At 46.9% G+C, this 23,786-nt stretch overlaps 1 protein-coding gene across 3 annotated transcripts in view; it reads left to right on the top strand.

The window, feature by feature from the left end:
- The window catches only part of pias2 (protein inhibitor of activated STAT, 2), a 69,597-nt gene that overhangs the window by 5,762 nt on the left and 40,049 nt on the right, over positions 1 to 23,786 (top strand). For all 3 annotated transcript variants that reach the window (XM_068030098.1, XM_068030078.1, XM_068030087.1), the window contains exons 2-4: positions 12,552 to 13,005; positions 18,594 to 18,678; positions 23,429 to 23,479. In XM_068030098.1, coding sequence (XP_067886199.1) covers positions 12,552 to 13,005; positions 18,594 to 18,678; positions 23,429 to 23,479 — 590 coding nt within the window. The remainder of the gene's footprint in view (positions 1 to 12,551; positions 13,006 to 18,593; positions 18,679 to 23,428; positions 23,480 to 23,786) is intronic.

The following is a 23,786-nucleotide window of genomic DNA, read 5'->3' as shown; positions in this document are numbered from 1 at the left end:
AGAGAGGGAGCGAGAGGGGGGAAGCGGAGAGAGGGAGCGAGAGGGGGGAAGCGGAGAGAGGGAGCGAGAGGGGGGAAGCGGAGAGAGGGAGCGAGAGGGGGGAAGCGGAGAGAGGGGGGAAGCGGAGAGAGGGGGGAAGCGGAGAGAGGGGGGAAGCGGAGAGAGGGGGGAAGCGGAGAGAGGGGGGAAGCGGAGAGAGGGGGGAAGGCGGAGAGAGAGAGCGAGAGGGGGGAAAGCGGAGAGAGAGAGCGAGAGGGGGGAAAGCGGAGAGAGAGAGCGAGAGGGGGGAAAGCGGAGAGAGAGAGCGAGAGGGGGGAAAGCGGAGAGAGAGAGCGAGAGGGGGGAAAGCGGAGAGAGAGAGCGAGAGGGGGGAAAGCGGAGAGAGAGAGCGAGAGGGGGGAAAGCGGAGAGAGAGAGCGAGAGGGGGGAAAGCGGAGAGAGAGAGCGAGAGGGGGGAAAGCGGAGAGAGAGAGCGAGAGGGGGGAAAGCGGAGAGAGAGAGCGAGAGGGGGGAAAGCGGAGAGAGAGAGCGAGAGGGGGGAAAGCGGAGAGAGAGAGCGAGAGGGGGGAAAGCGGAGAGAGAGAGCGAGAGGGGGGAAAGCGGAGAGAGAGAGCGAGAGGGGGGAAAGCGGAGAGAGAGAGCGAGAGGGGGGAAAGCGGAGAGAGAGAGCGAGAGGGGGGAAAGCGGAGAGAGAGAGCGAGAGGGGGGAAAGCGGAGAGAGAGAGCGAGAGGGGGGAAAGCGGAGAGAGAGAGCGAGAGGGGGGAAAGCGGAGAGAGAGAGCGAGAGGGGGGAAAGCGGAGAGAGAGAGCGAGAGGGGGGAAGCGGAGAGAGAGAGCGAGAGGGGGGAAAGCGGAGAGAGAGAGCGAGAGAGGGGAAGCGGAGAGAGAGAGCGAGAGAGGGGAAGCGGAGAGAGAGGGAGAGAGAGGGGAAGGTGAGGGAGGGAGAGAGAGAGAGGGAGGGGAAGGTGAGGGAGGGAGAGGGAAGGCGGAGCGAGGGAGGGAGAGGGAAGGCGGAGCGAGGGAGGGAGAGGGAAGGCGGAGCGAGGGAGGGAGAGGGAAGGCGGAGCGAGGGAGGGAGAGGGAAGGCGGAGCGAGGGAGGGAGAGGGAAGGCGGAGCGAGGGAGGGAGAGGGAAGGCGGAGCGAGGGAGGGAGAGGGAAGGCGGAGCGAGGGAGGGAGAGGGAAGGCGGAGCGAGGGAGGGAGAGGGAAGGCGGAGCGAGGGAGGGAGAGGGAAGGCGGAGCGAGGGAGGGAGAGGGAAGGCGGAGCGAGGGAGGGAGAGGGAAGGCGGAGCGAGAGAGGGGAAGCGGAGCGAGGGAGGGAGAGAGCGAGAGGGGAAGCGGAGAGAGAGAGCGAGAGGGGGGAAGCGGAGAGAGAGAGTGAGAGGGGGGAAGCGGAGAGAGGGGAAGAGGAGGGAGGGAGGGGAAGCGGAGCGAGGGAGGGAGGGAGAGGGGAAGCGGAGCGAGGGAGGGAGAGAGCGCGGGGGGGTAGTGAGCGAGGGAGAGAGCGAGAGGGGTGATGCGGAGAGAGAGAGAGCGAGAGGGGGCGAAGCGGAGAGAGCAAGAGAGGGGAAGCGGAGAGAGCAAGAGAGGGGAAGCGGAGAGAGCAAGAGAGGGAAAGCGGAGGGGAGCGAGTGAGGGAAAGCGGAGAGTGCGAGTGAGGGAAAGAGAGAGGGGAAGCGGAGAGAGCGAGAGGGGACGCGGAGTGAGGAAAAGCGGAGGGAGCGAGTGAGGAAAAGCGGAGGGAGCGAGTGAGGGAAAGTGGAGGGAGCAAGTGAGGGAAAGTGGAGGGAGCGAGAGAGGGAAAGAGGGAGGGGACGCGGAGAGAGGAAAAGCGGAGGGAGCGAGTGAGGGAAAGCAGAGGGAGCGAGGGGGGGAAGCGGAGAGAGAGGATGCGGAGAGAGCGAGAGGGGACGCGGAGAGAGGGAAAGCGGAGTGAGCGAGAGAGGAAAAGCGGAGCGAGAGAGCGAGAGGGGGAAAGCGGAGAGAGTGAGCGAGGGGGGGATGTGGAGAGAGGGAAAGCGGAGTGAGCGAGAGGGAAAGCGGAGAGAGAGCGAGAGGGGGGAAAGCGGAGAGAGAGAGAGCGAGAGGGGGGAAAGCGGAGAGAGAGAGAGCGAGAGGGGGGAAAGCGGAGAGAGAGAGAGCGAGAGGGGGGAAAGCGGAGAGAGAGAGAGCGAGAGGGGGGAAAGCGGAGAGAGAGAGAGCGAGAGGGGGGAAAGCGGAGAGAGAGAGAGCGAGAGGGGGGAAAGCGGAGAGAGAGAGAGCGAGAGGGGGGAAAGCGGAGAGAGAGAGAGCGAGAGGGGGGAAAGCGGAGAGAGAGAGAGCGAGAGGGGGGAAAGCGGAGAGAGAGAGAGCGAGAGGGGGGAAAGCGGAGAGAGAGAGAGCGAGAGGGGGGAAAGCGGAGAGAGAGAGAGCGAGAGGGGGGAAAGCGGAGAGAGAGAGAGCGAGAGGGGGGAAAGCGGAGAGAGAGAGAGCGAGAGGGGGGAAAGCGGAGAGAGAGAGAGCGAGAGGGGGGAAAGCGGAGAGAGAGAGAGCGAGAGGGGGGAAAGCTGAGAGAGAGAGAGCGAGAGGGGGGGAAGCGGAGAGAGAGAGAGCGAGAGGGGGGGAAGCGGAGAGAGAGAGCGAGAGAGGGGACGCGGAGAGAGGGAAAGCGGAGTGAGCGAGAGGGGGAAGCAGAGAGCGCGAGGGGGGGAAGCGGGGAGAGGGGGAAAGCGGAGAGAGAGAGCGAGAGAGGGGAGGCAGAGAGAATGAGGGAGGGAGCAAGGGAGTGTGCGAGAGGGGGAAAGCGGAGCGAGAGAGGGAAAGCGGAGAGAGAGAGCGAGAGAGAGAGCGAGAGAGGGGAAGCGGAGAGAGAGAGCGAGAGAGGGGAAGCGGAGAGAGAGAGCGAGAGAGGGGAAGCGGAGAGAGAGAGCGAGAGAGGGGAAGCGGAGAGAGAGAGCGAGAGAGGGGAAGCGGAGAGAGAGCGAGAGAGGGGAAGCGGGGAGAGAGAGCGAGAGATGGGAAGCGGAGAGGGGGAAAGCGGGGAGAGGGGGAAAGCGGAGAGAGCGAGGGAGGGAGCAAGAGAGGGAAAGTGGAGAGAGTGAGAGAGGGAAAGCGGAGAGAGTGAGTGAGGGAGGGGAAGCGGAGAGAGCGAGCGAGAGAGGCGAAGCGGAGAGAGCGAGCGAGAGAGGGGAAGCGGAGCGAGCGAGAGAGGGGAAGCGGGGAGAGCGGCGAGAGCGAGATGGGGAAAGGGGGGAAAGCGGAGAGAGCGAGCGAGAGAGGGGAGGCGGAGGGACCGAGAGAGGGGAGGCGGAGGGACCGAGAGAGGGAAAGCGGAGAGACCGAGAGAGGGAAAGCGGAGAGAGCGAGAGGGGGAGTGAGACGGAAAGCGGAGAGAGCAAGAGGGGGAGTGAGAGGGTAAGCGGAGATAGCGAGAGAGGGTAAGCGGAGATAGCGAGAGAGGGTAAGCGGAGATAGCGAGAGAGGGTAAGCGGAGATAGCGAGAGAGGGTAAGCGGAGAGAGCGAGCGAGAGGGGGGAAGCGGAGAGAGCGAGCAAGAGGGGGGAAGCAGAGAGAGAGAGGGAGGGAACGATAGGGAAAGCGGAGAGAGGGAAAGCAGAGAGAGAGAGCGAGAGGGGGTAAGCGGAGAGAGGGAGGGGGCAAGAGGGGAAGCGGAGAGAGGGAAAGCAGAGAGAGAGAGAGCGAGAGAGGGGGAAAGCGGAGAGAGCGAGAGAGGGGGAAAGCGGGGAGAGGAAGAGAGGGGGAAAGCGGGGAGAGGAAGAGAGGGGGAAAGCGGGGAGAGGAAGAGAGGGGGAAAGCGGGGAGAGGAAGAGAGGGGGAAAGCGGAGAGAGGAAGAGAGGGGGAAAGCGGAGAGAGGAAGAGAGGGGGAAAGCGGAGAGAGCGAGGGAGGGAGCAAGAGAGGGAAAGCGGAGAGAGTGAGTGAGAGAGGGGAAGCGGAGAGTGTGAGTGAGAGAGGGGAAGCGGAGAGTGTGAGCGAGAGAGGGGAAGCGGAGAGTGTGAGCGAGAGAGGGGAAGCGGAGAGTGTGAGCGAGAGAGGGGAAGCGGAGAGTGTGAGCGAGAGAGGGGAAGCGGAGAGTGTGAGCGAGAGAGGGGAAGCGGAGAGTGTGAGCGAGAGAGGGGAAGCGGAGAGAGCGAGCGAGAGAGGGGAAGCGGAGAGAGGGGAAGCGGAGAGAGCGAGCGAGAGAGGGGAAGCGGAGAGAGCGAGCGAGAGAGGGGAAGCGGAGGGACCGAGAGGCGCGAAGTGGAGGGAGCGAGAGAGGGAAAGCGGAGAGAGCGAGAGGGGGAGTGAGACGGAAAGCGGAGAGAGCGAGAGGGGGAGTGAGAGGGTAAGCGGAGATAGCGAGAGAGGGTAAGCGGAGATAGCGAGAGGGGGGAAGCGGAGAGAGCGAGCGAGAGGGGGGAAGCGGAGAGGGGGAGGGAACGATAGGGAAAGCGGAGAGAGCGAGGGAGGGAGAGAGGGAAAGCAGAGAGAGAGAGCGAGAGGGGGGAAGCGGAGAGAGGGAGGGGGTGAGAGGGGAAGCGGAGAGAGCGCGAGAGGGAGAGAGGGAAAGCAGAGAGAGAGAGAGCGAGTGAGGGGGAAAGTGGAGAGAGCGAGAGAGGGGGGAAGCGGAGAGAGCGAGGGAGGGGAAGCGGAGAGAGGAGAAGCGGAGATGAGCGAGGGAGGGGAAGCGGGGAGGGGGAGAGGGAGAGGGGGAATGCGGGGAGGGGAGAGGTGGAAAGCGGGAGTGGGAGGGGGAAAGCGGGGAGAGGGTGGGGGAGAGGGAGAAGGGGAAAGCGGGGTGGGGGAGAGGGAGGGGGAAAGCGGGGAGAGGGAGATGGAGAAGGGGAAAGCGGGGAGAGGGTGGGGGAAGGGGAGAGGGGGAGGGTGGGGGAAAGCGGGGAGAGGGTTGGGGGAAAGCGGGGAGAGGGAGAAGGGGAAAGCGGGAGGGGGAAAGCGGGGAAGGGGAGAGTGGCGGAAAGCGGGGAGGGGCAGAGGGAGAAGGGGAAAGCGGGAAGAGGATGGGGGAAAGCGGGGAGAGGGAGAGGGTGGGGGAAAGCGGGGAGAGGGAGAGGGTGGGGGAAAGCGGGGAGAGGGAGAGGGGTCTGAACTGAGAGGGGAATGGAGAGAGTCGGGGAAACAAAGAGAAAGAGTCGAGATACAGAGAGTGGGGAACACAGCGAGGATGACACAGAGAGGAGGGATGCTTTTTAGAGCCTTCCTCAAAACTTTGACACATGATCTGGGAGAGAGAGAGATCTCACTCCTGAAAGATGGACACCTAACCAGAATACTCAGCATCAAGTGTGCGGGCAGAGATTGACTACTTATGCAAGCAAAAACAATGCCAGGTATGTCACAAAATCAGTTTTCAATATAGTGACGAGAAAGTAAGTCAATAAATTAGTCTTCTCGTTTAAAGCATCTTCACAAAAATGCACATTTGTTGTTTTTATTAGTAGGATAAATTTTTAATGCCTTTATCTTTCAAAATTTGCTCACTGGCCCCCGGGCTGAGCAAAAATCATAATGCGGCCCTCTGACCGAAAAGAGTGGACAGCCCTTGGATAAAGGGGTATCATTCTTGTTAATCGCGACTCGGGACACGCCAAATGACTCTACTGGTTTCAGTCCCTTCGAATTGGTTGATTGGCATGAGGTTAGTGGCCCCCTTTAACTAATTAAGGAGAGATTTCTGGCACAGGAAGAGGAAACTACCCTCCCAGATCATGTGTCAAAGTTTTGCGGAAGGCTTTTAAAAGCATCTGTGCTGGCCAGAGAACATCTCAAGGCTTCTCAGCAGGTGATGAAAGCATAAGTAGAACAGCTAAGGCATGTAGGTTTCAACTTGGGGATAAGGTGCTAATCTTGTTGCCTTTGCCTGGTGAACCAATGAAAGCTAGGTTTAGTGGACCCTACTGTATTAAAAGGAAACTCCGTGATGTGAACTATGTAGTTAGTACCCCAGTAAGACAAAAGAGTCTTACGAACATTGATTTGCTTAAGGGATATTGGCAAGTCCACTTAACCAACCAAACCAAAGAAATTTCTGCTATTGTGACACCGGTTGGTATGAAAAATGCACCGGCTACATTTCAAAGATTAACCAATCAAGTAATTGCCTTGTTGAGTAATTGTGTTGTGTACATCGATGACCTTTCGGTGTACAGTGACACTTGGAGTGATTATGCTAGATATCTAAGAGCTCTATTTGACAGACTGGGCCAAAGTAACCTTGTCATAAACCTTGGCCAAGGCCAAGTTCACTTGTTTAGGACATATTGTGGGTCAAGGTCAAGTGTTACCTTGAGAGGCCAAGGTTCAGTCAATAGTAGACTTTCCTGTGCCCAAGACAGAGAAAGAAGTCTTATGATATCTGGCTATGTGTGGGTTCTATAAGAAATTTGTCCCTAATTTCAGCACAGTAGTCACCCCATTGACAAATTTGTTTAAAAAAAATGAAATTTGAATTGTCAGAGTCATGCTGAATGGCAATTGAGAAGTTAAAGGCATTTTGATAAAGCAGACCATTCTTACAGCCCCCGACATAGGGGTAGGCGTGGTGTTGCTCCAAAATGATGCTGGTATGGAACGACCTGTTAGCTACTTCTCTTAGGAAGCTTAATATGCATCAAAGAAAGTATTCAACCATTGAGAAAGTGGCTTTAAGTCACTAGCTCTTCAACAGTCTGAGGTATATGTAACCAATAGTCAGGGAGAAGTAGTTTATACAGCCACAGCCCACTTGTGTTTCTAGAAAAGTTCAGAACAAACAACCTCTGGCTGTTTCATTGGAGTTTGATGTTACAGCCATTTACACTAAAAATTGTGCACGTTGCACAGAAAACCAATTAATTGCTGCTGCTCTGTCCAGAGTTTAAAGGAGGGATGTAAGAGAGAAGGAAGGCTCTGAGTTATGATTTTATGATGCTTGAATCCTGCTAATCATAATTGTCACATTTTACTTGGTTTAGGGGTTATTGGTTAAGGCCTTATGATTTTGTAAATATATGTATAATTGTGGAATATGAAAATGTTACCTGTACAGTATGTAATCTATTTGTTAAAACGTTTATGATGTCAAGAACTTGTATTTCTAAACAGTTGTAAAGAAAACTTTACTACGTTAAAGTTTTCTTTTACCCAAGGGTTGGTGGGGGGGAGTGGTGGTGGGCAGAGGTGTGATGGAGCCCGTGGTCTGCTGGACCAATTGGAGCATGTGTGAGCTGTTGTCTGAACAGATGACTTGTTGAATATTCTGTCAGTGCACTGACCCTAGTTTCAAAGCTTGCTTTGTTTTGGAGACAGACTCTAACTGAAAGGGAAGCTAAGACTTCAGGTTTCGGGGGAAACAGAAACTAAAACTTCAGGTTTCTGGAATCAGATGAGAAAACACAGAACCATTCAAGCTCAGATCACATAGGAGTGGAGTTGAGGCAGGCTGGATCCAGGAGTTGTTTCTGTTACTTAAAGTAAATGATTAACCATACTCAGTCATACATTGCACAGGGTTGTCACTGAAGGGCTGGGATAAAGTTAATACTGGTGGATACACATCATCAAGACTGTCGTGAGCAGAGCTAAGGAGGGTCTGGAAAAGTGCACTGTTTTGGGTGAAAACTGTACCTGAGGAGTTGAAGGGGAACTGCTGTTGATGAGAATCGGTGGCTTCATCTTGGAAGAAAGGATCTGCAGATCTACTTGAGGAAGTTCATAGCTTTGAAGAACTTTTTGGCTGTAATTGGTGCTATATATGTTGAGTGAACTGCCCAGTAAATCAGTGAGATTTATCTTTGTTGTATCTGATAATGTGTGATTTGTAATATATACATTGAGCGTGATTTGTCAGTTAATTCATGGTTAATTTATGTTGATTTTGGTTTGATAAGGTAAAGGTTATAGAAATGAAATCTTGACCATTTGTTCTTTTTATTGGGGTCGTTCAGTAAATTTGGTTCTTTTGGTTTGTTGATCCCCACGGGGATTATAACAATACTGGCACCACTAAAGCCCAATCTGTTAGTTAGATTTAGCAACCTGAAGCAACTAGACTTGTCACATCATAGTATTTGCATACGATGTCATGATGAAAGGAGTACACTCACAAGAATAGAGAGGTTGATATTTAAAGCTTTGTTAATTAGTTGCTTAGAATCATAGAAAGTTTAAGGCACAGAAAGAGACCACTTGGCCCATCGTGTCTGTGCTGGCTGAAAAATGATCCACCTATTCGAATCCCACCTTCCAGCATTTGGTCCGTAGCCCTGCAGCTTATTGCACTTGAGGTGCATATCCAGACTCCTTTTGAATGAGTTGCGGGTCTCTGTCTCAATTACCCTTTCAGGCAGTGAATTCCAGACCATCACCACCCCCTGGGTGAAAAAGTTTTTCCTCATCACCCCTCTAATTTTTCTAACAATCACTTTAAATCTATGCCCCCTCATCACTGATCACTCTGCTAAGGTAAATAGACCCTTCACCTCCCTCTATCCAGGCCCCTCAAAGTTTTGTACATTTCAATCAGATCTCCCCTCGTCCTTCTCTGTTCGAAGGAGAACAACCCCAGCCTATCCAATCTTTCCTCGTAGCTGCATTTTTCCAGTCCTGGCAACATCCTCGTAAATCTCCTCTCTAGTGCAATCACATCCTTTCTGTAATGAGGTAACCAGAAATGCACACAGTGCTGAAGTTGTGGCCTAACCAATGAGTTATACCATTCCAGCATAACCTCCCTGCTCTTGTATTCTTTCCCTCGGCTAATAAAGGAAAGGATTCCATATGCCTACCTTCAGGGATGTATGGACATTCACTTCAAGGTCCCTTGCTTCCTCTACACCTCACAGTATTTTCCCATTAATCATGTATTCCTTTGCCTTGTTTGACCGCCCCAAATGCATCACCTCACACTTCTGCAGGTTGAATTCCGTTTGCCACTTTTCTGCCCATCTGACCAAACTATCAATATCTTCCTGCAGCCTACAGCTATCCTCCTCGCTATCCACCACACTGCCAATCTATGTGTTGTTGGCAAACCTCTTGATCATGCCCCCTACATTTATGTCCAAATCGTTAATATACACCACAAAAAGCAGGGGACCCAGTACTGAGCCCTGTGGAATGCCACTGGAAACAGCCCTCCAGTCGCTAAAACAGACGTCAACAATTGCCCTTTGTTTTCTGCCACTAAAACAATTTTATATCCACCTTGCTGCATTTCCCTGGATCCCATGGGATTTTATTTTTTTGGCCAGACTGCCATGGGGCCCTTGTCAAAAGCCTTGCTAAAATCCATGTAGACCGCATCAACTGCACTACCGTCATCTATCTTCCTTGTTACTTCTTCAAAAAATTTGATCAAGTTAGTCAAGCAAGATCTTCCCTTAACAAATCCATGCTGACTATCCTTGATTAACCTGTGCCTTTCTAAGTGACAGTTTATCCTGTCTCTCAGAATAGATTCCAATAATTTGCCCACTACTGAGGTTAGACTGACTGGCCTGTAATTATTCGGTCTATCCTTCGCTCCCTTTTTAAACAGAGGTATAACGTTATCAATTCTCCAGTCCTCTGGCACCACACCTGTATCCAGTGTGGACTGGAAAATGATGGTCAGACCCTCTGCTATTTCCTCTCTCGCTTCTTTTAACAGCCTAGGATACATTTAATCTGGCCCTGGTGATTTATCAACTTCCAAGGATGCTAATCCCATTAATACTTCCTCTCTCCCTATGTTTATCACATCCAATGCTTCACACTCTTCCTCCTTAACTACAATATCTGCATCGTCCCCCTCTTTGGTGCATTGGCAAAGTGTTCATTAAGAACCATACCAATATCTTCCGCTCCGACACAAAGGTTACCTTTTTGATCTTTTATGGGCCCTACTCTCTGCTTAGTTATCCTCTTACTCGTAATGTATTGATAAAACATCTTTGGGTTCACTTTGATTTTGCTTGCCGTTATTCTTTCATGCTCTCTCTTAGCTTTCCTAATTTCCTTTTTGATTTCACCCCTCCACTTTCTATCCTCCTCTCGGCTTTCTGTAGTATTGAGTTCTCGGTGTCAGACGTAAGCTTTCCTTTTCTGCCTTATCTTACCCTGCAGGCTCCTTGACATCCATGGGGCTCTAGATTTGGCTGCCTCACCCTTTTTCTTTGTGGGAACATGTTTACCCTGAACCCCTTGAATCTCCCCTTTGAATGCCTCCCACTGTTCTGACACTGATTTACCTTCAAGCAACTGTTTCCAGTCCACTTTTGCTAAATCACTCCTCAGTTTAGTAAAATTGGCCTTGCCCCAATTGAGAACTCTAACTCCTGTTCTATCTCTGTCTTTTTCCATAATTATGTTAAAACTGACTGAATTATGATCACGACCACCAAAATGCTCTCCCACTGCCACTCCTTCCACCTGCCCATCTTCATTTCCTAAAACTAAGTCTAAAACTGCGCCTTCTCTTGTTGGACTTGCTACATACTGGGCAAAAAAGTTCTCCTGAATGCACCTCAAGAATTCTGCTCCCTCAGTTCCTTTCACACTAAAACTATCCCAGTTAATATTGGGGTAATTAAAATTCCCTACTATTACTGCCCTATTGTTCTTGCACGTCTCAGAGATTTGCCTACATATCTGCTCTTCTGTCTCCCTCTGACTGTTTGGGGGGTCTGTGTCCTGCGGGTTACCATTGACCAGAAACTGAACTGGGGCAGCCACATAAATACGTCGGCTATAAGAGCAGGTCAGAGGCTAGGAATTCTGTAGTGAGTAACCCACCTCCTGACTAACCGAAGCCTGTTCACCATCTGCAAAGCTCAAATCAGGAGTGTGATGGAATACTGTCCACTTGCCTGGATGAATGCGGCTCCAACAATGCTCAGGAAGCTCAACATCATCCAGGACAAAGCAGCCTGCTTGGTCGGCACCCCATCCACCACCTTAAACATTTACTGTCTTCATCACTGATGTAGATGGCACAAACTGTTGCCACTGTGCAAGGTGCACTGCAGCAACTCACCACACCTCCTTCGACAGCACCTTCCAAACCCGAGACCCGCAGCAGACCCGTGGGAGCATCACCATCTGGACGTTCCCCTCCAAGCCACACACCATCCTGATTTGGAAATATATTGCCGTTCCTTCACTGTCGCTGGATCAGAATCCTGGAACTCCCTAACAGCACTGTGGGTGTACCTACACCAGATGGACTGCAGCGGTTCAAGAAGGCAGCTAGCCACCACCTTCTCAAGGGCAATTAGGGATGGGCAACAAATGCTGGCCTTGCCGGTGACGCTCACAGCCCATGAAACAAAAAAAGCCCCGGGTCTGTCTTTATATTGTGTATACAATATGGCATCTTTAAGAGTGTTTGTTCTAGGTTTCAGGCCTGCTGCAGATATTCTTCTGGCTGGTCACTCCTGTAAACAATCCGAGCATCTTGCATTGAGCAGTGTGCCTCGACAACCTATTATTTAATTATATGATGACATGACCCAGATATGAAACAATAAGACCAACCCCCTTATGTTATGGCTGTCGTATCTTTTGCACGTGCCTTTGTATCTGCTTCTCTAACCCATCTGAAGGTGGACTGAAACATTTGGTGAGCTGAGACCAGATATGAGTCGAGAATTGCTTTATTTCACAGATAGGGATCGTACAGAGTAACACTCAAGCAAATTCTGTTTACTTCATTCAGTCTTACTTCTCTCCTCAAGAAAATAGGCAAAATTATAAACCATGAAGAGCAGATTTCCTAGGGAGATGGCAGAAGCAGTTAGTTATGTTTCATCCAAATTAAAATTAGATTTCTTTCAGAAAATAACTTTTTGGGATATAGTGATTGTATAATTTGAGACATGATGTGGTAAGTGGTACATGCTTGGGAGGAAAAAGGTGACTTTGGACCTATGATTCTCAAAGCTTTCCATCCCTGGGGTTTTCCGTGTGTTAGTTGTAGTCTAATTGATGGAGATTGATTGCTATGATAAGACAACAGCTCCGTTGCCATTGTATCGTGTGACTGCCAGGAGAGTAGAAGGCAAACTTGATAGATCTCGATCTCTTTTCTTCTAGCAAATCTTATGTCAGTGATTCACCAGGAGCTTTGCCAAAATTATTGGCTACATTTATCCCTCTCTGGGGTGTGGGTTTAATGAGAGCTTTATTTTTCATCATTTTAAGTTAATGTGAAGATAAACTCATCTCATCTGTCAGTCGGCTTGAATGCTGAAATGGATCCAGTTCGAATCAATGTGACAGGAAATTACTGTAACTTCAATCTAACATGTTTACATATGTGTTCAAGTAGAATTTATATGGTACACAAAAGGAATGTAGGTAGTCATTTATCTAATGAAAGACCTTTGCAGTTCTGATAAAGCTAAGAAGATTCTAGCTTCCACATCATTTTACAGTTTCAAGATAATAGCTTCTATATAGATTATGTAGCAGTCAGCATTGAATACAAAAGTACTTGATTAGGAACTATTAAGAGTTATAGGTTTAAAAAGTTACTAACACTACACAATGATGGTAGATGAAAATATTTTAGGCTGACTGCTTTTTTTTATCTTTCAGAATATGGTTTCGAGTTTTCGTGTCTCAGAACTTCAAGTGCTGTTAGGTTTTGCTGGTCGTAACAAAAGTGGTCGCAAACATGAACTCCTTGTAAGAGCACTACACCTGTTAAAAAGTGGCTGTAGTCCAGCTGTTCAGATCAAGATTAAGGAACTGTACAGACGACGTTTTCCTAGAACTATTGAAAGCCTTGCTGACTTGTCAACCATAAAGTCTTCTGTTTTCCCTTTGGACAATAACCTTTCGGCTGACTCTGCTTTGACCTCGGGCATTGCACATTCTTCAGCATCCACATCGGCCACACCTCAGCCCTCATCTCCATTGCATGAAAGTAAACCGAATATAGAAATGCAAGAGGCTTCTCCCTCCATCCATCCTGTCCATCCAGATGTCCAGCTGAAAAGCATACCCTTTTATGATGTGCTGGATGTCCTTATTAAACCTACAAGTCTAGGTGAGTGTATCTGCATCCTTTTTTTTTAAAACCCTCTTTCCTGAAGGCAGTAACTTACGCTGTATTTAGCTGTACAGGTGGTGAAACTTCAAATACCTTGCACACTTGATAGTGAACTTTGTACTTGACTCTGGACATCATAGCTGCGTGTTTGCCTAATGTGTACTTGTTCAGTTTAATTGCCGCAATCTATATAGCTTAATTTTGCGGGTGACAAAAGCCACATTGATATCCTAATTGGGAATTGTGCTGCATGACAAAGCCAAGGGTTTCCTTGGGTGTGCGTTGAGTTAGCTGATCTCAGTCGAGGCACCATCCAAGGTACTATAGTTGGCCTCGCTGTCTCCAGCTGAGGGAAAAAATTTAGCTAGAGTTTCTACTTATGGTAGTTATTCTCTCACTCCTGCTGGAAAGCAGGTCAAAGAGCCTGCCAATACTTGTTCACTAAACTCTCACTTGGAAAATAGCCACTTGGGATTCTTATGCAGGTCAGTGATTAAGTGAGCTTTATAATCTGATGATTTAATCTTCTGATTTTTCTTTGCATTGTAAAAAATCTCAACAGGAATGCTACTTGCATTACAATGGAAATCTCAACAGGATTTTACATGTATTACAATAGAAATCTCCCGAGATGACCCTAATGCACAGAAGAAAATTAAAAGTAATAATCATGGAATGTAAGGGCCTCCTGATTATTGCAGTCATTGATCTGTGAATAATTGTTTTTTTCTTATGTTGGGTGGGAAAATAAATCACATTGAGACCTCTAGTGTTTCAAAGATCAGAGAGAGAATGGAGTTTGAAGAGGGTAAGCTTGGAAACACAGACACACCCCCACACCCCATACACACATTTAACCTTCAGTAACCTTTTATCGATCCTTTATAAAACAATGTGTATTTTTTCATTTCAACTCATCAAACTGAAACAAATTCTGAAAAGACTCTATTAAATCCCTTGTTATCTAATTCTTTATTGTTTTTAAGTAGTATACTCAGTATGTTGTATTTTACTGTTTTAATGTTTCATTCAACCTATAAATAAATCTATTTTAAGATTAACACATTGGTAGACTCATGGGTGTTTTCTGCCTTTCAAAGGAAATAGGAGAATGTATTGGGTGCCCTACATGATCTCTGGTATATTATGTGCTGTGATTAGGAGGTAAATATTAAATCTTGCAAGATACTCTACGCATGGCTCATACAAGGTCACGTTTTTCAGATCATAGGAGACACTGTCTATTTATGGAAACCACTTTTTCACCATGAGTGCGTGTTCGGAGAAAACCCAAACCATGACCCTAGTGTTCAACTTTTGAATCCTCCAACTGTGGAGGAGCAAACAAATCAGGGTATCCATGTACACGGACCATTAGAAGGTACTGCACAGATATAAAAAGTAATCAAAAAGACTAATGGAATGTTGAGTCTTATCTGAAAGGGTTTGGAATGAAAAGTGGGGAAGTGGTGCTTCCATTGTACAGAGATTTGGTCAAACTGCACCTGGAGTTCAGATTTGGGCACCAAACCTCAAAACCTTTCTGTCCTTGGCCTGCTACACTGTTCTAATGAAGCTCAATGCAAGCTCGAGGAACAGCACCTTATCTTTCGACTGGGCATTTTACAGCCTTCCAGACTCAACATTGAGTTCAATAATTTTAGGTCATAGCCTTTGCCCCCATTTTTTTTTCTTCTTTCTTTTTTTTGCTGTTTCATTTTTTCCCCCTCTTAGTTCTTAATTCCTTTACTTTGTGACATTTACACCTCACCCAGACACATCTTTTGTTTCTTTACTTGTCCCATTACCACTCCCCTTGGCTTTGTACCATGAAACCTTTTGTCATTTAATCTCTCCTATCCTCCACCCTATTATAGATCTTCCCTCTTGTTCTTCCCCTCCCCCCCCCACCCCTGCCCCGCCAGTTCTGATGAAAGCTCAGACCTGAAACGTTAACTGCTCTTCTGTCCACAGATGTTGCTTGAGCTGCTGAGTATTTCCAGCATTTACTAGGGGTCACGAGTTCAAAGTGAGAGGGGAAAGGTTTAGGGGGGGATATGCATGGAAAGTTCTTTACGCAGAGGGTGGTGGGTGCCTGGAACGCGTTGCCAGCGGAGGTGGTAGACGCGGGCACGATAGCTTCTTTTAAGATGTATCTAGACAGATACATGAATGGGCAGGAAGCAAAGAGATACAGACCCTTAGAAAATAGGCGACTTGTTTAGATAGAGGATCTGGATCGGCGCAGGCTTGGAGGGCCGAAGGGCCTGTTCCTGTGCTGTAATTTTCTTTGTTTCTTTGTTCTTTTCTGTTTTTGTTCAAGATAGATATATTGTTCTTGGAAGGGATAGAGTGGAGATTGATCGGAATGATACCTGTCATAAAGGATTAAATTACGAGGACAGGTTGCATAAACTTGGCTTTTATTCCTTTGAATTTAGAAGATTGAGAGGTGATCTACTCGAGGTCTTTAAAATGATAAAGGGATTCAGTATGGTAGATGCAGCAAAATTGCTTCCTCTAATGAGGAAATCCAGAACAAGAGGGCATATTCTTAAAAATAGAGCTGGGGCAAGTTTCCTTGACATGTTAGATAGTAATGTAAAGATTTGGTATATATGCACAAGAGTGTTGCTCTCCAGCATGAAGTAATACTCCATGGATCTTGTGGTTTCCCTCTAGATCAGTATGTAAATTCACTCTCTAAGGTGGAACTGAACGATACAGATCCAGAAGATCAGAGGTTCAATTTTAGTCGACGTTTAGTTAGTTGACCTTGGCCACAGTGGTTTATTACTGTTGGTTTCAGGGGTTGCGGGGAGCCTTGGGCTAGAAAAGTAAAAACGTTATCTAGGGATCTTGCTCAGTTGGCAATTCTTTATGTATGAAGCTTGATGATGAGTGATGACACACCATTCAACCTGAAGGGATATCACCTTTGAGCTCAATCTTGTTCTGATATGTCCTCAGGCATACTTTCCAACATTGACTAGCCATCAACACTGGCTGATATATTTTTTCTTCCTTTTATTTTACTATTCTCCCAACCCCTGTACCATGAGGATATTGAGGTTGCCTTTGATGCCCACTGCTCGTCTGATTGAGATCATCTAATACATTATTAACACCCTATAATTGCAAACTGTGAACTGCTTTGGGCCATTTTGCTGTATTAAAGGCTCTATATAAATGTAAGTTGCCATCAAATGTAGGAGGAATTTGGAAAGTATGAACATGTACAAAATACAGCACTTGCCCTTGGATCCTATTGTTAAACTAGCAAATTACTCGAGGTGCAGACGCGATGGGCTGAATGGCCATAACTTTTCTATGGTGAGATTGTACAAAGAGTGTAAATGAGCTTCAAGCGACAGCATAGTCACCTGTAATGCTTTCAGTTGGAGGTTGAGCTCTATTATACTGTTTGTACAATCTCACCATAATGCAAGGACATATTGCACGATAGCTGAAACTTGGAGCTTCTTAGTGTTTATTGCAGGCTCTATTCTGCATGGAGAACTGTTAGATTTGCAGTGCAACAGGGAAACGTCTGTATCCTTTGATCTCATTTTACTGGAGTATATAGTTCTGCATTATTCAACCTATTACTGGCAGCTGCTAAAATGTTGGAAGTTTTTTATTTTCACTTTTTCTCTCGAGAAGGGTTAACATTTTGCTGGGCAATACTTCCACTGACAGCCTTCAAGTGCCTTGACCAAGTGACCATTCTTCCATGTGTGAACTTGGGCAATTAGTGCAAAGAAACTATTTGCTTCTAAATGGCATCACAGATAATGTATGATTCTCTCCACACCATGTAATCCATTTATAGACTAAGTTATTGGGGAAGCTTGGAAATTTCTAATAGTGCAAGGGAGTTTCTTTTAAAATGGTGCTTCATGTTACTTGGCAGAGAACTGCCTCAGTACTTGGATAATACAATTCTGAAGCTAACTGCTTGGATATGATCAAATGTGCCACCACAACACCTCTTTCAAATTAAAATTGGAGATCTATAGAAACAGCTAACTGTTCTTATCTATAATTATTTATTTTCGACCAGGTGGTATGATTGTCCCGTGGGAGTGAACAAGACTTTGTCTCATTTGTTTGTGGGATGTGGGCGTTGCTGGCTAGGCCAGCATTTATTGTCCATCCCTAATTGCCCTTGAGAATGTGGTGGTGAGCTGCTTTCTTGAACTGCTGCAGTCCTTGAGGTGTAGCTACACAAATAGTGCTTTCTTAGACTTTGTAGTGGTTTGATACAACTGAATGGCTTGCTAGGCCATTTCAGAGGGCATTTAAGAGTCAACCACATTGGTGTGGTTCTGGAGCCACATGTAGGTAAGGACGGCAGATTTCCTTCCCTAAAGGGCATTAGTGAACCAGATGCATTTTACAACAATTAACAATGGTTTCATGGTCACCATTAGACTAGCATTTTAATTCCAGATTTATTAATTGAATTGAAATTTCACCATTTGCTGTGGTGGATTCAAACCCATGTCCCCAGAGCATTAGCCTTGGCCTCTGGAGTACTAGTGCCAGTATATTACCATTACGCTACAGCCTCCCCGAAATACTGTGTGGTTTATGCTTTTCATAGACACACTGGTAGTCACAAAATTTTTAGACTTGGAACTTCTGACAAATTATCTGATGCTTCACTGAACATTTCTTGTTGAGGCATGTATACAGGTGATGAACCATATTACAGACTTCACTCTGGAGAACTTGTGCAGATCTGTCCCAGGTTCCACTGTCGTGCTCCTTCAATGGTTAAGTGAATGAATACACTAACTAGTGTGAAACTGAGCTGTACCTTTCAGTGAGGTCTCTAGTTTGATCCTGCTCTCAAGCAAAGAGCTATAATTAGTGCCCTTGGTCCAGATATAGGAAAAATCAGCCAGAGTTCCAGCTCTTGGGAAAGTGTGAAGACTAGTTTAAGTTCAGCTATGATCACCTCCATGGTTGAATGGTTTTTTGCTATTTACTGTACTTACTGTTCCATCTCCTGTGTTTTGTTATGAATGACCACTTGAATGAGGAACCAGAGGGTTGTCCGAGCACAAGTCAGTTAATGCCTTCAAGAGGAGGGAGTAATTTTTTAAAAAAGATTCTATTTTACCTATTTTGCAGGAACATACTTTCCTTTTTGGACCCAATGACTCTTTGTGATTAATTTCTTCACAGGTGTACTGCAGAAAGAAACAAACTTGAATTCTTGTAATGCCTTTGAGGTACCCTAAATGTTTCACGTGCAATAAAGCCTTCTACAGTACAGTCATTATTAGATAAATAAATGCCATACAACAAGGAATTTATAAGAAGCATTCAAAGTACCAGTATATCTATTTTTGGTGGTGTAGCCATGGAACCTTTTTATGGCCATTGGTTTAATATTTCATCCAGAACATGGCATTTCAGACAATGCAGCACTCTTGTACTGCCCTGTCAGCCTAGAATATGTGCTGAAGTCAAAGGTTAAGTCAAGGTCTTGAACAACCTTTAACTTGGAGGCAAATGTATTACTAATTAAGCCAAGCTGGAGGCTTTGAATTAACTTTTTACTTTTTTTTATTCAGTGCCATCAAACATTCAACGATTCCAGGAAAAGTACTTTATCTTCGCATTGACTCCTCAACAAGTAAAAGAAATATGCATTTCTAGGTAAGAATGACAAATGGGTTTCTGTGTTAATGTAGTGCCAGGGCTTACTTAAGCAAAAGGAAACTGGATTAAAAAAACATTGTTTTGTCTCAATAGCTACTCAAACCAATGTTAAACATAGAACATAAAACAGTACAGCACAGTACAGGCCCTTCGGCCCACAATGTTGTGCCGAACCTTTAACCTACTCGAAGATCAAACTAACTACCTACCCTTCATTCTACTATCATCCATGTACCTATCCAAGAGTCGCTTAAATGCCCCTAATGTATCTGCTTCTACTACCACCGCTGGCAGCGCATTCCACACACCCACCACTCTCTGTGTAAAGAACCTACCTCTGACATCTCCCCGAAACCTTCCTCCAATTACCTTAAAATTATGCCCCCTGGTGATAGCCCTTTCCACCCTGGGAAAAAGTCTCTGGCTATCCACTCTATCTATGCCTCTCATCATCTTGTACCCCTCTATCAAGTCACCTCTCATCCTTCTTCGCTCCAATGAGAAAAGCCCTAGCTCCCTCAATCTTTCTTGGTAGGACATGCCCTCCAGTCCAGGCAGCATCCTGGTAAATCTCCTCTGCACCCTCTCTAAAGCTTCCACATCCTTCCTATAATGAGGCAGCCAGAACTGAACACAATATTCCAAATGTGGTCTAACCAGGGCTTTATAGAGCTGCAGCATAACCTCGCAGCTCTTAAACTCAATCCCCCTGTTAATGAAAGCCAACACGCCATACGCCTTCTTAACAACCCTATCAACTTGGGTGGCAACTTTGAGCGATCTATGGACATGGACCCCAAGATCCCTCTGTTCCTCCACACCACCAAGAATCCTGTCTTTAAGCCTGTATTCCGCATTCAAATTTGACCTTCCAAAATGAATCACTTCACACTTTTCCAGGTTGATCTCCATCTGCCACCTCTCAGCCCAGCTCTGCATCCTGTCAATGTCCCGTTGCAACCTACAACAGCCTTCCACACTATCCACAACTCCAGCAACCTTCGTGTCATCGGCAAACTTGCTAACCCAGCCTTCCACTTCCTCATCCAAGTCATTTATAAAAATCACAAAGAGCAGAGGTCCCAGAACAGATCCTTGTGGAACACCACTGGTCACCGAGCTCCATGCTGAATACTTTCCATCTACTACCACCCTCTGACTTCTATGGGCCAGCCAATTTTGTATCCAGACAGCCAGCTTTCCCTGAATCCCATGCCTCCTTACTTTCTGAATGAGCCTATCATGGGGAACCTTATCAAATGCCTTGCTAAAATCCATATACACCACATCCACTGCTCTTCCTTCATCAATGTGTTTTGTCACATCTTCAAAGAATTCAATAAGGCTTGTGAGGCATGACCTGCCCCTCACAAAGCCATGCTGACTGTCTCTAATCAAACCATGCTTTTCCAAATAAATCATAAATCCTGTCTCTCAGAATCCTCTCCAATAATTTGCCCACTACCGACGTAAGACTGACTGGTCTATAATTCCCAGGGTTATCCCTATTCCCTTTCTTGAACAAGGGAACAACATTTGCCACCCTCCAATCACCGGTACTACTCCAGTGGACAGTGAGGATGCAAAGATCATCGCCAAATGTGCAGCCATCTCTTCCCTCGCTTCCCGTAATATCCTTGGGTATATCCCATCTGGCCCCGGGGACTTATCTGTCCTCATATCATTCAAAATTTCCAGCACATCCTCCCTCTTAACCTCAACCTGTTCGAGCATATCAGCCTGTTCCACGCTGTCCTCACAAATGACCAGGTCTCTCTCACTAGTGAATACTGAAGCAAAGTATTCATTTAGGACCTCCCCTACCTCCTCCGACTCCAGGCACAAGTTCCCTCCACTATCCCTGATCGGCCCTACCCTCACTCTGGCCATCCTCCTGTTCCTCGCATAAGTGTAGAACACCTTGGGATTTTCCTTAATCCTACCCGCCAAGACATTTTCATGTCCCCTTCTAGCTCTCCTAAGTCCATTCTTCAGTTCCTTCCTGGCTACCTTGTAACCCTCTAGAGCCCTGTCTGATCCTTGCTTCCTCAACCTTAAGTAAGCTTCCTTCTTCCTCTTGACTAGCTTAAATCCTTTACGTGTCTCGCATTATTTTAATATTAACCTAACCAGTTTAGGTTAAACATTAGTAACAGTGGTATTCAGACTGACAGAGGCTTTCACTGTACAGTAATAATGTAAAGATTTGAAGGTTCAATGGAGGCTTCCTGAATTGACAGACAACAGAATTCTAGTTGATTGGTCATTAAAGGCCTGTGTTAGATTTCTCTCTCATGGATTCTTAGTAAGCTGAGAGAGGGGTTTTGTATGTGGCCATCCAAGGGAAGGCTGTTTTAGAAGATCTCTGCCCTTGGGAGGTGAGGTGGGGAAACACAGCAGAAGCCTTGGTAATGTACTTTGACAGAGTACTCCAATGACTCACTTCTGTTACTTGTAAGTGATTTAAATATCTTATAAATTGCCTTCAAATAGTTCAACAAAACTTAGTTGATAAAAGCACTGCCAACTGTGGAAGTGCTGTAGAGTTCAGAGATTTCCCAGATTTGATTCCTGATCTGGGACAGGATAGTTAGCTTCAACAGCCCTAGATTAGACCAAAGAAAAATCAGCCTGCTTCTAATTTTTGATCCATTGACCCCTGTGGGAAAGTACGCAGAGAGATAGCTGCCCAGTGAGGACTCAGCTGTGATGCTTCTGTGATTGAAAAGCCTTCCAGTATTCACTGTCTAGGCACTCCCATATAGAATGGCCAACTGGGGCAGAGTGCAGCCAGCATTTGTGAAATGGTACTCTTTGAGTTGGTGTCTTCAGGGATGAGTACAAAAAACAAATTTCCACAAGATGTATATAAATGAATACTTTGCTTCAGTATTCACTAGTGAGAGGGATCTGGTCGTTTGTGAGGACAGCGTGGAACAGGCTGATATGCTCGAACAGGTTGAGGTTAAGAGGGAGGATGTGCTGGAAATTTTGAATGATATGAGGACAGATAAGTCCCCGGGGCCAGATGGGATATACCCAAGGATATTGCGGGAAGCGAAGGAAGAGATTGCTGCGCCTTTGGCGATGATCTTTGCGTCTTCACTGTCCACTGGAGTAGTACCGGATGATTGGAGGATGGCAAATGTTGTTCCCTTGTCAGGAAAGGGAATAGGGATAACCCTGGGAATTATAGACCAGTCAGTCTTACGTCGGTAGTGGGCAAATTATTGGAGAGGATTCTGAGAGACAGGATTTATGATTATTTGGAAAAGCATGGTTTGATTAGAGACAGTCAGCATGGCTTTGTGAGGGGCAGGTCATGCCTCACAAGCCTTATTGAATTCTTTGAAGATGTGACAAAACACATTGATGAAGGAAGAGCAGTGGATGTGGTGTATATGGATTTTAGCAAGGCGTTTGATAAGGTTCCCCATGGTAGGCTCATTCAGAAAGTAAGGAGGCATGGGATTCAGGGAAAGCTGGCTGTCTGGATACAAAATTGGCTGGCCCATAGAAGTCAGAGGGTGGTAGTAGATGGAAAGTATTCAGCATGGAGCTCGGTGACCAGTGGTGTTCCACAAGGATCTGTTCTGGGACCTCTGCTCTTTGTGATTTTTATAAATGACTTGGATGAGGAAGTGGAAGGCTGGGTTAGCAAGTTTGCCGATGACACGAAGGTTGCTGGAGTTGTGGATAGTGTGGAAGGCTGTTGTAGGTTGCAACGGGACATTGACAGGATGCAGAGCTGGGTTGAGAAGTGGCAGATGGAGATCAACCTGGAAAAGTGTGAAGTGATTCATTTTGGAAGGTCAAATTTGAATGCAGAATACAGGCTTAAAGACAGGATTCTTGGTAGTGTGGAGGAACAGAGGGATCTTGGGGTCCATGTCCATAGATCGCTCAAAGTTGCCACCCAAGTTGATAGGGTTGTTAAGAAGGCGTATGGTGTGTTGGCTTTCATTAACAGGGGGATTGAGTTTAAGAGCCGCGAGGTTATGCTGCAGCTCTATAAGGCCCTGGTTCGACCACATTTGGAATATTGTGTTCAGTTCTGGTCGCCTCATTATAGGAAGGATGTGGAAGCTTTAGAGAGGGTGCAGAGGAGATTTACCAGGATGCTGCCTGGACTGGAGGGCATGTCCTACGAAGAAAGATTGAGGGAGCTAGGGCTTTTCTCATTGGAGCGAAGAAGGATGAGAGGTGACTTGATCAAGGGGTACAAGATGATGAGAGGCATAGATAGAGTGGATAGTCAGAGACTTTTTCCCAGGGTGGAAAGGGCTATCACCAGGGGGCATAATTTTAAGGTAATTGGAGGAAGGTTTCGGGGAGATGTCAGAGGTAGGTTCTTTACACAGAGAATGGTGGGTGTGTGGAATGCGCTGCCAGCGGTGGTAGTAGAAGCAGATACATTAGGGGCATTTAAGTGACTCTTGGATAGGTACATGGATGATAGTAGAATGAAGGGTAGGTAGTTAGTTTGATATTAGAGTAGGTTAAAGGTTCGGCACAACATTGTGGGCCGAAGGGCCTGTACTGTGCTGTACTGTTCTATGTTCTATGTCTATTTATTTGGGACTTTTGGGTATAATTTTCACTGTTATTGGTACTTTTATCCTTGGCGTACAAATGTTATCAATAGATTTTTCGTCTCATGGCTTAAACATAAGTGAGTGAATGTTTGAGAGAAATCAGTGCAACACTATTTACTTCTAAGTAATTTGATCTATCGCATTCTTTATAGGGACTTTTTGCCAGGTGGAAGAAGAGACTATATTGTGCAGGTACAGTTGAGGTGAGTTAATCCATTTGAGTAGATTGTTCAGATGAGGTGAGTTAATCTCTTTGTAGAATCTTTTGCTGTATTTTAGTTCCACCTTACAGAGACAATGTCATTTTTGTTAAAAACCTATTCATGGAGTTGCATAGTATTTTGAACACATGCTCATAGGTACATAGGAAATAGGAGCAGGAGTAGGCCATTCGGCTCTTCAAGCATGCTCTGCCATTTAACTAGATCATGGCTGATCTACCTCAACACCATATCTTTTAATGTCTAGCAATCTGTTGATCTCTGTCTTGAATATACTCAATGACTGAGT

This window comes from Heterodontus francisci, chromosome 1 (genome assembly GCF_036365525.1).
Source record: "Heterodontus francisci isolate sHetFra1 chromosome 1, sHetFra1.hap1, whole genome shotgun sequence".
Taxonomy (NCBI): Eukaryota; Metazoa; Chordata; class Chondrichthyes; order Heterodontiformes; family Heterodontidae; genus Heterodontus; species Heterodontus francisci.
Note: the sequence above shows the minus strand (reverse complement) of the source record. Positions and strands in the feature narration are given on the sequence as shown.